Raw genomic sequence first — 16,194 nt, forward strand, 5'->3', positions numbered from 1 at the left:
ACTGACCAATTCTGTAACTATAGGAAGTCCTTCATGCCCATATAATATCAACATCTCTTTCAACACATGGTACTTAATTTAACTTCTTAGATAATCAGTCCTTTAACTAATATACTAGTTTACAGTTAGTTTCTTTTTCTGTTCTTACCAACTCTTACAATCTTCCATTTTTAGAAGTTTCAATTGGAAGAAAAGAATGATATTGTTGGAAAAACTAAATTTCAACTTTCAGTTCAGTTCAGTCACTCAGTCATGTCTGACTTTTTGCGACCCTACGGACTGCAGCATAGCAGGCTTCCCTATCCATCACCAACTCCCAGAGCTTGCTCAAATTCATGTCCATCGAGTTGGTGATGCCATCCAACCATCTCATCCTCTGTCATCCCCTTCTCCTCCTGCCTTCAATCTTTCCCAGCATCAGGGTCTTTTCAAATGAATCAGTTCTTCACATCAGGTGGCCAAAGTATTGGAACTTCAGCTTCAGTATCAGACCTTTCAATGAATATTTAGGACTGATTCCCTTTAAGATTTACTGGTTTGATCTCCTTGCTGTCCAAAGGATTCTCAAGAGTCCTTTTCAACACCATAGCTCAAAAGCATCAATTCTTCAGCACCCAGCTTTCTTTATGGTCCAACTCTCACACACATACATGACTATGGGAAAAACTATCTTTGACTAGATCGACCTTTGTTGGCAAAGTAATGTCTCTGTTTTTTAATATGCTGTCTAGCTTGGTCATAGCTTTTCTTCCAAGGAGGAAGCATCTTTTAATTTCATGGCTGCAGTCACCATCTGCAGTGATTTTGGAGCCCCCCAAAATAAAGTCTGTCATTGTTTCCACTGTTCCCCCATCTATTTGCCAAGAAGTGATGGGACCAGATGCCATGATCTTAGTTTCTGAATGATGAATTTTAAACCAGCTTTTTCACTCTCCTCTTTCACTTTCATCAAGAGGCTCTTTAGTTCTCCTTTGCTTTCTGCCATAAGGGTGGTGTCATCTGCGTATCTGAGGTTACTGATATTTCTCCCTGAAATACTGAATCTCAACTTTAGATTGCTGTTGCTGCTGCTAAGTCGTTTCAGTCGTGTCTGACTCTGTGCGACCCCATAGACAGCAGCCCATCAGGCTCCCTGTCCCTGGGATTCTCCAGGCAAGAATTTCCTTCTCCAATGCATGTGATTTTAACAAATTATATACCACTTAGTAGATAAAGGCACTTTGCAATACATAATATTTGGACATCTAAATGCTAGCGAATATTTTAAATCAGTTCAGTTCAGTCGCTCAGCCGTGTCCGACTCTTTGTGATCCCATGATCTGCAGCACGCCAGGCCTCCCTGTCCAACACCAACTCCCAAAGCCTACTCAAACTCATGTCCATTGAGTCAGTGATGCCATCCAACTACCTCATCCTCTCTCATCCCCTTTTCCTCCTGCCCTCAATCTTTCCCAGCATCAGGGTCTTTTCAAATGAGTCAGGTCTTCGAATCAGGTGGCCAAAGTACTGGAGTTTCAGCTTCAACATCAGTCCTTCCAATGAACACCCAGGACTGATCTCCTTTAGGATGGGCTGGTTGGATCTCCTTGTAGTCCAAGGGACTCTCAAGAGTCTTCTCCAACACCACAGTTCAAAAGCATCAATTCTTCTGCACTCAGCTTCCTTTATAGTCCAACTCTCACATCCATACATGACTACTGGAAAAACCATAGCCTTGACTAGACGGACCTTTGTTGGCAAAGTAATGTCTCTGCTTTTTAATATGCTGACTAGGTTGGTCATAACTTTCCTTCTAAGGAGTAAGCATCTTTTAATTTCATAGCTGCAGTCATTATCTCCAGTGATTTTGGAGCCCCCCAAATAAAGTCTGTTTCCACTGTTTCTCCATCTATTCACCATGAAGTGATGGGACCTGATGCCATGATCTTAGTTTTCTAAATGTTGAGCTTTAAGCCAACTTTTTCACTCCCCTCTTTCTTTCACTTTCATCACGAGGCTCTTTAGTTCTTCTTCACTTTCTACCATAAGGGTGGTGTCATCTGCATATCTGAGGTGATTGATATTTCTCCTGGCAATCTTGATTCCAGCTTGTGCTTCCTCCAGCCCAGCATTTCTCATGATGTACTCTGCATATAAGTTAAATAAGCAAGGTGACAGTATACAGCCTTGATGTACTCCTTTTCCTATTTGGAACCAGTCTGTTGTTCCATGTCCAGTTCTAACTGTTGCTTCCTGACCTGCATATAGGTTTCTCAAGAGGCAGGTCAGGTGGTCTGTATTCCCATCTCTTGAAGAATTTTCCACAGTTTCTTGTGATCCACACAGTCAAAGGCTTTGGCATAGTCAATAAAACAGAAATAGATGTTTTCTGGAACTTTCTTGCTTTTTCCATGATCCAGCAGATGTTAGCAATTTGATCTCTGGTTCCTCTGCCTTTTCTAAAACCAGCTTGAACATCTGGAAGTTCGTGGTTCATGTATTACTGAAGCCTAGCTTGGAGAATTTTGAGCATTACTTTTCTAGCGTGTGAGATGAGTATAATTGTGCAGTAGTTTGAGCATTCTTTGGCATTGCCTTTCTTTGGGATTGGAATGAAAACTGACCTTTTCATTTAAAGACATATAAGTAAAATAGATTACTTTTATATTTTAAGACTGACTTAAGTCTTGCTAATTGTATTTATTGGAAAGACTTTGAAAAGGAGGAAGTATACAGAAATAGCCTTTCCAATGTTTAACCTGATAATTTTCGTATAATATCACAAAATATGATATAAGGAACTTTATAATCTTAAGAAGAAAACGAGCAGTTTATATAAACCTCTTCCTTCCTCCTAAACTTGTACTGTTAATTTAGAATGGTGTTGCTAGAATAGCTTCACAAAACTGCTAGACTATAGAAAACTGCCTATGATCTTAAAATGCAGATAAAACACTGAGAGGAAACTATAGAATAATGCTTAAATTAAAATTTAACACCAGCTTTTTGTTTTTTAAAAAAATTTTATTGGAGTATATCTGATTTACAAGGTGTGTTAGTTTCAGGTATACAGCACAGTGAATCAGTTACACATATACATACACTCTTTTTATTTTGCTGAATCCTTTTCTTGTATTTATTAACCATCTAAAATTTAGAGAGGGCCTACATCATTCAAACTGTAGGATTCAGGAAGTAGCTTCGTGGTTTAAGAAGGATGAAACATATGATCTTGGCCCTCAGTAGTGCTCACAGAATTGTATTTAAATAAATTTGTTAAAGTTTGACAGACCTAAGGGATGAGCTTTGGCTTCCTTGGTGGCTCATAAGGTAAAGAATCTGCCTGCAGTGTGGGAGACCCAATCCCTGGGTTGGGAAGATCCTCTGGAGAAGGGAGTGGCTACCGACTCCACCAGGTGGGCTATAGTCCATGGGGTCACAAAGAATCAGACATGACTGACTGACATGACTGAGTGACTGACTAAAGGATGAGCTTAGGTGTAATAGGGGAAAAAAATTACTGGACTAGGTCAAAGGTATCATTTAACATACTAAAGGAGGAGTATTCACTGTTAATGGTTGTCATGAGAGACATTCTTCAAATTAGACATTTTAACAAAATATCCACTCTTTTTTTCAAATTAGACATTTTAACAAAATATCCACTCTTTTTTTCAAATTAGACATTTTAACAAAATATCCACTCTTTTTTAGATTCTTTTCTCATATTGGTCATTACAGAATTATTGAGTAGGGTTCCCTGTGTTATACAGTAAGTCCATATTAGTTATCTATTTTACATATAATAATGTAACAGTAGCTTTAAAAAAGGAATAATTCAATAATTTATACACTTCTATTCTAAATGATAATACATATACACCCTTGTAACTGCTTGAATGTAGATATATGTTTCTAATAATCTAACACTTCAGAATAAAGTCATTACTTTCACAATAGTAAATTCAAGTCAACAAATCCTATGTTGATTGTACAGTTAATATTATTTAGATGACTTAAGCTTAACTCTTAAGAACTCTAAAGCCAGAAAAAATTTACACTTTCTAGTCTACTAACCACCAATGCTTTATATGAAATCACTATCATAGGATTTAAAATCTTAAAAAACATGCCAACTCTCCCCTTACACTGAAGTCTAGACCAGTCAGACAATTTGTCCAAGGTCACAGAAATTAGTGGTGGAGAAAGATACCAGAATTCAGATATTTTGACACAGATGATGTTTTCACTATACAGCCCTTCTTATACCAGAAAGGAGGTGGAGGAAGAGGTGAGGATTGCTTAATTTCAAGCAGTATAGTCTATGTAGTACCAATAATGAAGTAATGAACTTTAGAAAATGGCCAACTGCTGGTAACTAATTCAGCTCTTTAGGGGAATTAAACATTGTTGTCTTCATAAATTTATGTATTAAAACTATATGTCCATGTTTTAAACCTACTTTCCTCTTTAGTAAGACTCTAAAATTGCCTTCTCTAAATGTCATTGGCTGTGGTACTACTATGATTTGTCTATGTTATAAAGACCTTATTTCCTATCCTCAGTAGCAAGTACATTAGCATGTAGACACTGTATTTTAATAAGCACTGCAAAGAAATATAGATTAACCAAATTAGTACTTTTGTTGTTTAAAAGGAGGGTGGGGAAGTGACTGGCAATCCAGTAAATTTTCATCACATACCACTGCAAAATAAGACTATTAAAAACTTGCCAATGTACTGTTAAAGTCTTTCATTCCAAGCATATGTACCATGCCATCATGTTCTCAGTTTCTTAGTATCAGAAATGACCTCCTCACAGAGTTTGAAAAAGGGAAAGGTGCTTCCCTGGCAGTCCCCGTGGTTAGGACTCTGTGCTTTCACTGCCAAGGGCCTGGGTTTAATCCGTGGTTGGGGAACTAAGATCCCACATGCCATGTGGCACAGTATATAAATAAGTAAATAAATAGACAGAAATATAGGTAGATGGGGCTTCCCTGGTGGCTCAGATGGTAAAGAATCCTCTTGCCAATACAGGAGATGCAGGTTCAATCCATGGGTTAGGAAGATACCCTGGAGAAGGGGATGACAACCCACCCCAGTATTCTTTCCTGGAGAATTCCGTGGACAGAGGAGCCTGGTGGGCTACAGTCCATGGGGTTGCAAAGAGTCAGACACTACTGAGCAACTAACACTTATCCTTAAATGGTGCTATAACCTACAGCAAAAGATGTTAAGAATAACTTACACTTCCCTCAAACTTAGCAAATAATTTTGACATGATAATTACTAACAGGCATGCCATATGATGAATGCATTGAGAGCAGTTTGGGTGGAATAATGGAGACTGAATCCAAATATGAGTGGGTAACGAAAAAATATGAGGAGAGGAAATGAGCACAAGTAGGCAGAGGCTGAATAGCAATATTATAAGGTTCACTGGGAAGGAGAACAGAAAAATGGTGTAGGTAATAAAATAGGAGGCAAATCAAAGGTTTTTAAAAAATAGAATATTGTTGTTTATCATATTCTTTTCATCAAGAAAGGAAAAAAAAATCAACAACAGAAGAAAAAGAGCAGACAATTGCAGGAGCAATCTTTGAGGTGGTTAGAGAAGATGAGATCCAGGCCTAAGTGGAAGAGATAGTTTTTGATACAATCTGAGACACTTCATCCACTGAACAGCAGAAATAGCAGGAGAGTTTGACTAGAGATGCTGGCAGAGCGGCAGATTTGAGTAGGAAAATAGTTTCCAACTATTTCCTTCTTTTATAAGGACACAGAAAGCAAACTGAAAATGAGGAAGGATGGTTAAGTGTGAGGAAAAGGAAGGAATAAAATGAACAGTGGGTAAGTGTAAAATGAAATATTATATGCTCATTTTTAATTTTCAGGCCTGCATTTAAGTGGAGAAAGTCAACAAAAACTGTTTTCTCCAGGTACGTTGAGTTGCTCAGTTATAGGCATGAAGTAGATGGATGGGTGGATTTTATCTAGTGTTGAGATTTTGCCCAAAGAATATGAATTAAGGGAATCAGAAGCAAAGGAGCTGAGAATGTGTGCAAGGGAATGATTGTAATGATGGACCATGAAAATGTAGCTAAGAAAAGAGGGACATGAGACATTTGCAGGGAGGCAGAAGAATAATTAAATCATAAAGAAGCAGTAGGGTCAATGGTTTTCTGGAAGTCGAAGAAGCAGAACTGCTGCAGTAAGTAAGGGATCTGGAAGGAGGGAAAGCAGAAAAAGTAACACGTTGGTCTAGGGATTAAACGAGTTATAGTACAGGTTAGCCATGATATGGAATATTAAACTTCTATAGGAATTTCCTGGCAGTCCAGTGGTTAGAACTCGGCCAAGGAATTCTCTCCATGTATTTCACTATTCTTCTAATCAATATTTACTAGTGATAAAATACTACATTATAGGGAATTAACATATATATATATATAAACAGATATAAAAATATATAACCCCTGCCCATGAATAACTTACAATTTAAAAAGAAAGCATGAAACAAATATATTTTAATAAGCAAAGCTTAATGTTAAGACAAAACAAGGGAATACATACATTCAATATTCACACAGAATTCTGAAAACTCCTGACCAAGATATGCATATGTGTTCATTATCATCCCTAAAGTTACAAAACATTCAAAAATACACAGCAAGAGAAAAAGAAGCAAATGAGTCCTGAGGTTGCTGCTACAAATAGCAACAGATGCAAGCCCAACTGAGAGCCAATCCAAGTTTAGGAGATAGGAAAGAAAGAGGTCAATAAGCAAGCTTTTAGTGATAGGACAAAAATGAAGATGCACTTTAAGTTAAGCTGCTGGTTAGGAGATGATTACCTGAACTTCTTCAAACTCACTCCAGTACACAGCAGAGGCACTCTTGGAGGCTGTATCTGGGAAGATAAGAAGCTACTTTCCTGTGTGTTCCTTTCATTTCATTTTAAAGCATACATGAATCCAGTGGTGATAAAACTGTATGTCATACTATTATGTTAATGGAAAGATAATGTGTGTATTTTGCATAGGTTAACATATAGAGTCAATAGCTGCACTTTTTTCCCCTTCTAGCACAAGGCTAAACAACAGCAAACTCTTACTCTAAGTTTATTGACTGTGATTATTTAGGCTTTCTCTGGTCATTTTCAAGCTAAATTTACTAGCAGCATCATTTCACACTACCAGTTTGACTGAATTCTCTGATTAGAGTGATTACACAGAGTTCTATACTGTCAATAGAAGGACTGCAAACCATACTTCAATAAATCTCAAACCATGTATGGCTAAAATTTAGATTCCAGGAAAGGAAACATTCCAAAACAGGAAACAGAGTAAAGTTTTAAATTAAATAAATACTCTCCTAAGATGGTGGTCACTCAAACCAAGAATCGAAATGTACTGTCCTCAACCGTAACAAATTTAGTCAAAACATTAAAAAATATGGAGAGGGAGGTCATGGGGAAAGCCAAAGCAACTATCAGAATGAAAAAAAGCAGAAAGAAAGTTTTCCAGTCTCATTGGAAGGATTAAACAAAAAAAAGGAAAACTACAAAACTTACATATATGTGTTTTAGTACACGTATTTCTTATATAGTACAATAAAATCATTTTTCTTATAAACTGTCCTACCTCATTATTTGAGTCTTGAATAACTTTATACAGGGCTGGTACCAGTGTTTTTTTCCGGTGTAAAGTTGCCGCATAATTGGTGATCTGAGTGTCAGGTAATGCCTAAAAGAAACATCAAAGGAAACTTAAAGTGAACTTAATATTTGAGAAGTCAAAAACTTAAATTTATATGAGTCCTTCTCAAAAATAAGAGTCAACTAAGAAAAGTAAATAACATGAAATAATCATGAGCTAATAAAACAAATAAATTAGGATGTTATACAATTCTTCTAAATAGTCAACCAGGAGAAATGATTAGAAATCTTACGTATTACACAAGCTTTGCTGAAATGAGTCACTTTAGTCTTAAAAAAAAACAGCATGGGATATATTTCAATTCCTGTATTTTATTTTCACAAACACTTATATCTATAGTGTTAATAAATTATACAGTTTTTTGTAAAATTAATGAGTGATTTTTAATCACAGGAAATAAAAACATAAGGCACAAATTTGATTTCCATGTCTTATTAAAGCTTGGAGGCTTCCCTTCTTTTATTGAATATATCACCTTATCAATCCTAACAACTAGATTCATTTTTACATATTATCTTCTGGCCATAATTCACATTTGTTGTTGTTGTTGAGTCACTAAGTCATGTCTGACTCTTTGTGACCCCATGTACTGCAGCACAGAAGGCTTCCCTGTCCTTCACTATCTCCCAGATTTGTTCAAACTCATGTCCACTGAGTCGGTAAAGTCATCCAACCATCTCTGTTGCTCTTTTCTCCTCTTGCCCTCAATCTTTCCCAGCATCAGGGTCTTTTGCAATTATTCACATTAGTGTCTTTTTAAAGAGGTGCAATTACAGAAACAAGTTATTTTATATTTTGCCATTCCCACTTTATAATTTTTGTTTCAGTTTCTCCATGAACATATACACGAATATATACACTGAATTACAACATACAGAATCATATGACACATTCTCATCCTCAATGCAATTTACCTTGAATTCTGATAACCATTCTTCCACAACACCACGTTCAGATCCCAGCATCTTCTTCTACCTTCTATTCCTCTTTTCTGGAAGAAAAAAAGAAAGAAAGAAAAAAAAGCACTGAATTTGAGGACAGTGTTACTTACAGAAACTATCAAAGTGAATGATGTGTGCCTTTCATTTAAGGAGAAACTCATCTAGTGCATATTTTAGGTAAGGAGGCTTACTTTTAGACTGCCTTCCTGGAAGTAGCTTCAGTCATGTCTGACTCTTTGAGACCCATGGACTGAAGCCTGCCAGACTCCTCTGTCCATGGAATTCTCCAGGCAAGAATACTCGAGTGGGTTGCCTTGCCCCACTCGCTGCAGGGGACCCACTTGACCCAGGGATCGAACCTGTGTCTCCTGCAATTCCTGCATCGCAGGCAGATTCTTTACTGCTGAGCCACTGGGCAAGCCCCAGTTTCAGACTAGTGTTCAATTAAAACAAAACTGTTTATAAAGAAGTTCTATCTTTAATGATACATTTGAAACCTAATTTCCTAACGCTTTTATATTTTCCCCAACAACTATATTCCAAAGTAAAAAGTAACAAAAGCTAGTTTACAAAGTAAAATCAAACTGCACATTACCCAAGACAAAGGTACAGTCCATGCCTAGTGTGTGTGCTTAGTCGCTCAGTCGTGTCAGACTCTTGCGACCCCACAGACTGTAACCTGCCAGGCTCCTGTGTCCACGGGATTTTCCAGGCAAGAATACTGGAGTGGGTTGCCATTTCCTTCTCCAGGGGATGTTTCAACCCAGGAATCGAACCCAGGTCTCCTGCATTACAAGCAAATTCTTTACTGACTGAGCTACAAGGGAAGCCCTGCTTTTACTAAATATACAACTGGAATAAGTTATACATAATAGGATACACAATGGGACAGATTTTTACAAAAGTAAAAAAGTTAGAAATCAAGGGTCATATATGTACAGCAAAATGATGATAAACATATACATATATATACACTATACAAAATAAGGCCATTGAAGAAGGCAGATTTATATTTTCTAAAATGGAAAAATGTCCAGGTAGAAAAAGCAAGTTGTATAATAGTATATAAGTTATAATTCTATCAAAAATTATATAAATGTAAAAAGCTGGGAGGAAAAATATATAAATTATTTAGTGTTTACCTCTAAGGGAAGGATTAACTGAGGATATTCTAACTGTGTAACTCTGAGTTACAAAAAAGTAAAAATACATATGTATTATTTTTTAAGTGAGGCAGACAACAAAAGATTTTGGGTTTTTAATTTATGACTCAAAAGGGTAATCGAAAGAAAAAAGAAATTCCTTGAGCAGGGAGGGAAATGTCTCCAAAGCAATTGAAATGAAAAAGACAATATTTCTTGAATGTGTCACATTTCATAATAAATTTCTATCTAAAAAAAAGAAACTAGATTTTCTAATCCCCCCAACATTCCCTAAATATCCATATATAATGCACAAGGAGTACAAAAAGGAGTAGGAAATGCTCCTTATTCTCAAGTAGCAAATGCTTTTAAGATAGGCTGATGGATTTATTCAAATAAACTGCAAGAGGAAAATGAGTGGACTAAAAGGGATGTTAAAAACAATCAATAACCAAAATATAAATCTTATTTGGATTCTGATTCAAACATTAAAAAAGAGCTTAACATAACTGGAAAAGGTTAAACATGACTTACTGTACGACTTATTACTTAATACTGGATGATATTAAATCAAGGAATGATCAATTATTTTATATTTAATAATGGTATCTTTAATAATGGTATCTTAGGAAATTTCCCATACCCTTATGGTATCACCAAGTTAATGAACATTGAGCAGACGACGGGAGACAGTGAAGGACAGGGAAGCCTGGCGTGCTACAGTCCCTGGGGTCACAAAGAGTTGGACATGACTCAGAGACTGAACAACAACAAAAAGTCCCACATATATTTGTAACTATTTATGAGCTATTATTCCCAATTTTATACCAGAACTATATTTTAATTACTGTGGCTGTATAATGCACTTTATACAGTCTATGGGGTCACAAAGAGTTGGACATGACTGAATGACTAACACTTTATAATAATACAAGTCCCATATTAATTCTTTGCTAAAAATGTATTTCATTATTACTGCCTGCTTTATTCTTCCAGTTAAATATTAGACTTCTACTGATAAGTTTCTTTTCTATACTCCATCCTCATAGGAATTAAATTTACAATTTCAAATGGCACCCTCACATCACTGAGTCATCCAATACAGAAGCATAGCACTGCTCTTTATTAAAAATCTTCCTTTTCATGCCTGTATAAATTGTGTTTTCTTCATACAGATCAACACATTCAAATTAAGTTGATTCTTAAGTAAAATCTTCTCTGTTGGTTGGTTCCAGATCCACTGTGGATACCAAAATCCAAGGCTACTCAATTCCCACAGCTGGCCCTCCCTATCAGCAGATTCAACCAACCATGTACTGTGTAGCACTGCATCTATTTACTGAAAAAATCTGAGTACAAGTGGATTTGCTGAGTTCAAACCAGTGTTGTTCAAGGGTCAACAGTTCATAGTTTCTTGCTGCAACTGTGATTCTTTTTCATCATTTCAAACTAGCTACTGCTACATACACACAAATGCTTAAAAAAATTAAAATGAACAAGTTTCTAGATAAATATTTAAAATACTGAAAATTAAATTATGATTTATTTCTATGTTTTAGGAAATATCTATACTTTGACTACAATGACTATAGAAAAAGACAACAAAAAGCAACTACAATTAATCAAAAAATTTTCAAATTTTTTACAAAAAACATCAACAGCTTTTAAAATTAAAAAGAAAATCAAATATTATTTTTTGAAAGAAACACAAAACTTTAATCTGATATATACTGCACTGGAAGCCCTAACTGATACAGGGCCCAGAATACACAGTTTGAAAAAGTTCCCCAAGTAATCCTAACGACCACCTTCAGTTTAAAACAAAGTATTACATCCAAGTTAAATTTATCATGTTAAATTTCTATATGATATCTCCCATAAAAACAAATTTGCCCTGTCAAATCACTTTGGTTTCTATCAATACTGTTTTTTTTTAATGTGACTGCAAGTTAATTAACTTTAGACAGAAGAATACAGTGGTGTTAATAATAATTATAACCAAAACACCATACTTCCCTGATTTTATGATACTAATTTTAAGACAATAGTTTATTAACAAATTTAAGTAGAAAATAAGAAATAACCCTTTATCAAAATGAAACAAAAGGCTTAACTAAAAGATAAGAGCACAAGCTTATCCACATAATCCCACAAGGCTTTTAAAAATTATCCCTTACATTTCTGGACACCTTTAGTCTCTTTACACTTGCCACCCTCTCCTAGTTCTTGGTATATGGCTGTTCAGTGTTAACCTCTTCATAGAAGTCCCTGTGTCTACTCTATTTATATTGGCTGCCTCTACATGCTCTTCCCTTCAACCCTTAACACTCTGTCCTTTCCTTCATATCATTTTAGCAAAATCTGTAAATAATCTTTTTTTTTAATGAGGCATAGTTGACATACAATGTTCCAATTATTTACTTATTATTGGCTTTCCCACTAGAATCTGTACTTCACAAGGACAGGAAGTGTGCACACAGCAGGCACTCAAACATCTGATTTAATTATCTGTGCTCATGATCTCAATTTATGTAGCAGCTTTGCAATGACACTTATTTTTGGTCATAACAAATCCTGAAATATCTTCTGTATTTTCTGTTTAAGCTTAATAATTTTATTTTTTTCCAAATTAAATATAGATGGAAGCTAAGAGCCTCTTTCAAAATCATCCAGAAACTTCTGACAGCCAGATATTCTCCTAGATGTATGAGTCATTCATACTAACCTTGCTCAGGTGTGAAATTAGAGACAGAGATCTGGCAATATTGCCATCTTTGAATTAACTGCCATGTGTCAGGCAATCTTCTGCTGAGAAAATTATTACTGCAAAACTGTATTATACTGTGATATTCTGTAGACATTTTAAGTTAAAATTAGGGGCAAAAATTCAGTTAACAATTCAACCCTATGTGGTTTTACTTAAATCAACTGAAATGATAACTGAATAAGTGAGTACACAAAGCTAAATTCCCAAAACATCAAATATGAATGATTACTTATATTTCAAAATTTACTTGCCTGGCTGCTGAAAAGCATATTTAGACAATATAAATCTTGATTTCAAAAATGTGAAAAAAAGTGTCTTGACAGTGAGAAAAAAGAAAGTTATCAGCAAGCCTTTTAAGTATAAATACTGTATTAGCTACTTTCTGAACTTTACCTGATTTAATGACAGGAAATAGAATGTAGTGGTTTAGACTCAATTTTTTGTCTCAGTTGACAGTTTCACCCCTACATTTTACAAGTTTATTAATTCACTAAATTCAAGTTTATTACACAAACCCATTAAATTATTATATAAGCCCATTACATGTTAACAAATAACATTTTTAAAAGAAACTTTATTTTTCCAAAACAAAAACTACAGTGACAAGAATAGTGCTGTTTTACAATTTCTGCAAATCTTATACTTGCCTCTGCACCCAATCTATTGCTAGAAATCTTCAAGGTATATTCACCAGAGAATGACAGTGAACAAGAAGTCAAATACTATCTTAGTATTAATATGAAAAATAGTTTTAACTCCACAGATCCACTTAAAGGATTCCCAGGACACATACTGAGCACAGACTCCGGAGCCAGATTAAGCTTTAGGTCACTAACTCTAGCTATGTTTATTTTTTTTTTAAATTGAGTTATAATTAACATACAATATTATACTAGTTTCAGGTTTATGTCAGCAATTAGATATTTTTATATATTATGAAAAGATCACTGCAATAAGACCAGTTGCCAACCCTCATCACAGAAATCTGTTACGATATTATTGACTATGTTCCCTATGTGTCCATTACATACCTAAAAAGTAAAAGTAAAATTGCTCAGTCATGTCCGACTCTTTGCGGGTCCCATGGACTGTAGCCTACCAGGCTCCTCCATCCATGGGATTTTCCAGGCAAGAGTGCTGGAGTGGACTGCCATTTCCTTCTCCAGGGGATATTCCCGACCCAGGAATTGAACCCAGGTCTCCCGCACTGTGGGCAGACACTTTACCATCTGAGCCACCAGGGAAGCCCTTACAAACCTATGACCTATTTATCTTTGAACTGGAAGTTTGGACATCATTCTAACTACGTTTAAACCATCACACGCCCTTATCAGCTATACTTAAACCTGTGTTTCATTTCTTTCATTTCAAAAAGACAGGTAATAAGGTCCTAAAGTAAGCACTGTGTAAGTATCTACTATGAGCAGTACATGATCTCTGAACAGAATGATCTCTGTTCGTCTCCAAGGCAAGTCATTCAATATCAGAGTAATTCAGGTCTATGCCCCAACCAGTAACGCTGAAGAAGCTGAAGCTGAACAGTTCTATGAAGACCTACAAGACCTTCTAGAACTAACACCCAAAAAAGATGTCCTTTTCATTACAGGGGACTGGAACGCAAAAGTAGGAAGTCAAGAAACACCTGGGGTAACAGGCAAATGTGGCCTTGGAATACGGAATGAAGCAGGGCAAAGGCTAATAGCGTTTTGCCAAGAGAACGCACTGGTCATAGCAAACACCCTCTCCCAATAAAACAAGAGAAGACTCTACACATGGACATCACCAGATGGTCAACACCAAAATCAGACTGATTATATTCTTTGCAGCCAAAAATGGAGAAGCTCTATACAGTCAGCAAAAACAAGACCGAGAGTTGACTGTGGCTCACATCATGAACTCCTTATTGCCAAATTCAGACTTAAATTGAAGAAAGTACGGAAAACCACTAGACCATTCAGGTATGACCTAAATCAAATTCCTTATGACTATACATGGAAGTGAGAAATAGATTTAAGGGACTTGATCTGATAGCCTGATGACCGAGGTTCGGAGGTTCGTGACACTGTACAGGAGACGGGATCAAGACCATCCCTATGGAAAAGAAATGCAAAAAAGCAAGATGGCTGTCTGGGGAGGCCTTACAAATAGCTGTGAAAAGAAGAGAAATGAAAAGCACAGGAGAAAAGGAACGATATAAGCATCTGAATGCAGAGTTCCAAAGAATAGCAAGGAGAGATAAGAAAGCCTTCTTCAGCGATCAATGCAAAGAAACAGAGAAAACAACAGAATGGGAAAGACTAGAGATCTCTTCAAGAAAATTAGAGATACCAAGGGAATATTTCATGCAAAGATGGGCTCGATAAAGGACAGAAATGGTATGGATCTAACAGAAGCAGAAGATATTAAGAAGAGGTGGCAAGAATACACAAAACTGTACAAAAAAGATCTTCATGACCCAGATAATCACAATGGTGTGATCACTCACCTAGAACCAGACATCCTGGAATGTGAAGTCAAGTGGGCCTTAGAAAGCATCACTACGAACAAAGTTAGTGGAGGTGATGAAATTCCAGTTGAGCTATTTCAAATCCTGAAAGATGATGCTGTGGAAGTGCTGCACTCAATATGCCAGCAAATCTGGAAAACTCAGCAGTGGCCATAGGACTGAAAAAGGTCAGTTTTCATTCCAATCCCAAAGAAAGGAAATGCCAAAGAATGCTCAAAATACCACACAATTGCACTCATCTCACACGCTAGTAAAGTAATGCTCAAAATTCTGCAAGCCAGGCTTTAGCAATATGTGAATCGTGAACTTCCAGATGTTCAAGCTGGATTTAGAAAAGGCAGAGGAACCAGAGGTCAAATTGCCAACATCCACTGCATCATGGAAAAAGCAAGGGAGTTCCAGAAAAATATCTATTTCTGCTTTATTGACTATGCCAAAGCCTTTGACTGTGTGGATCACAAGAAACTGTGGAAAATTCTCAAAGACATGGGAATACCAGACCACCTGACCTGCCTCTTGAGAAATGTGTATGCAGGTCAGGAAGCAAGTTAGAACTGGACATGGAACAACACACTGGTTCCAAATAGGAAAAGGAGTACGTCAAGGCTGCATATTGTCACCCTGCTTATTTAACTTCTATGCAGAGTACATCATGAGAAACACTGGGCTGGAAGAAGCACAAGCTGGAATCAAGATTGCCGGGAGAAATAGCAATAACCTCAGATATGCAGATGACACCACCTTTATGGCAGAAAGTGAAGGGGAACTAAAAAGCCTCTTGATGAAAGTAAAAGAGGAGTGTGAAAAAGTTAGCTTAAAGCTCAACATTCAGAAAACTAAGATCATGGCATCTGGTCCCATCACTTCATGGGAAATAGATGGGGAAACAGTGGAAACAGTGGCAGACTTTGTTTGTCTCCAAAATCACTGCAGATGGTGACTGCAGCCATGAAATTAAAAGACGCTTACTCCTTGGAAGGAAAGTTATGACCAACCTAGAGAGCATATTGAAAAGCAGAGACATTACTTTGCCAACAAAGGTCTATCTAGTCAAGGCTATGGTTTTTCCAGTGGTTGTGTATGGATGTGAAAGTTAGACTGTAAAGAAAGCTGAGTGCCAAAGAATTGATGCTTTTGAACTGT

General features: G+C 36.4%; 1 protein-coding gene across 6 annotated transcripts in view; it reads right to left on the reverse strand.

Moving 5' to 3' along the window:
- The window catches only part of HYCC2 (hyccin PI4KA lipid kinase complex subunit 2), a 69,526-nt gene that overhangs the window by 32,941 nt on the left and 20,391 nt on the right, over positions 1-16,194 (reverse strand). For 4 of the 6 annotated variants that reach the window (XM_012142240.3, XM_012142221.3, XM_060410199.1 and 1 more), the window contains 2 exons: positions 8,610-8,686; positions 7,621-7,722 (listed from right to left, as the gene is read on the reverse strand). In XM_012142240.3, coding sequence (XP_011997630.2) covers positions 7,621-7,722; positions 8,610-8,660 — 153 coding nt within the window. In that variant the 5' untranslated portion in view covers positions 8,661-8,686. Of the gene's footprint in view, positions 1-6,831; positions 6,888-7,620; positions 7,725-8,609; positions 8,687-16,194 lie in introns of those variants that run through there. The other 2 variants (XM_060410201.1, XM_027965076.2) reach the window with 1 other exon arrangement.

Source organism: Ovis aries, chromosome 2 (genome assembly GCF_016772045.2).
Source record: "Ovis aries strain OAR_USU_Benz2616 breed Rambouillet chromosome 2, ARS-UI_Ramb_v3.0, whole genome shotgun sequence".
In the NCBI taxonomy this organism is placed as follows: Eukaryota; Metazoa; Chordata; class Mammalia; order Artiodactyla; family Bovidae; genus Ovis; species Ovis aries.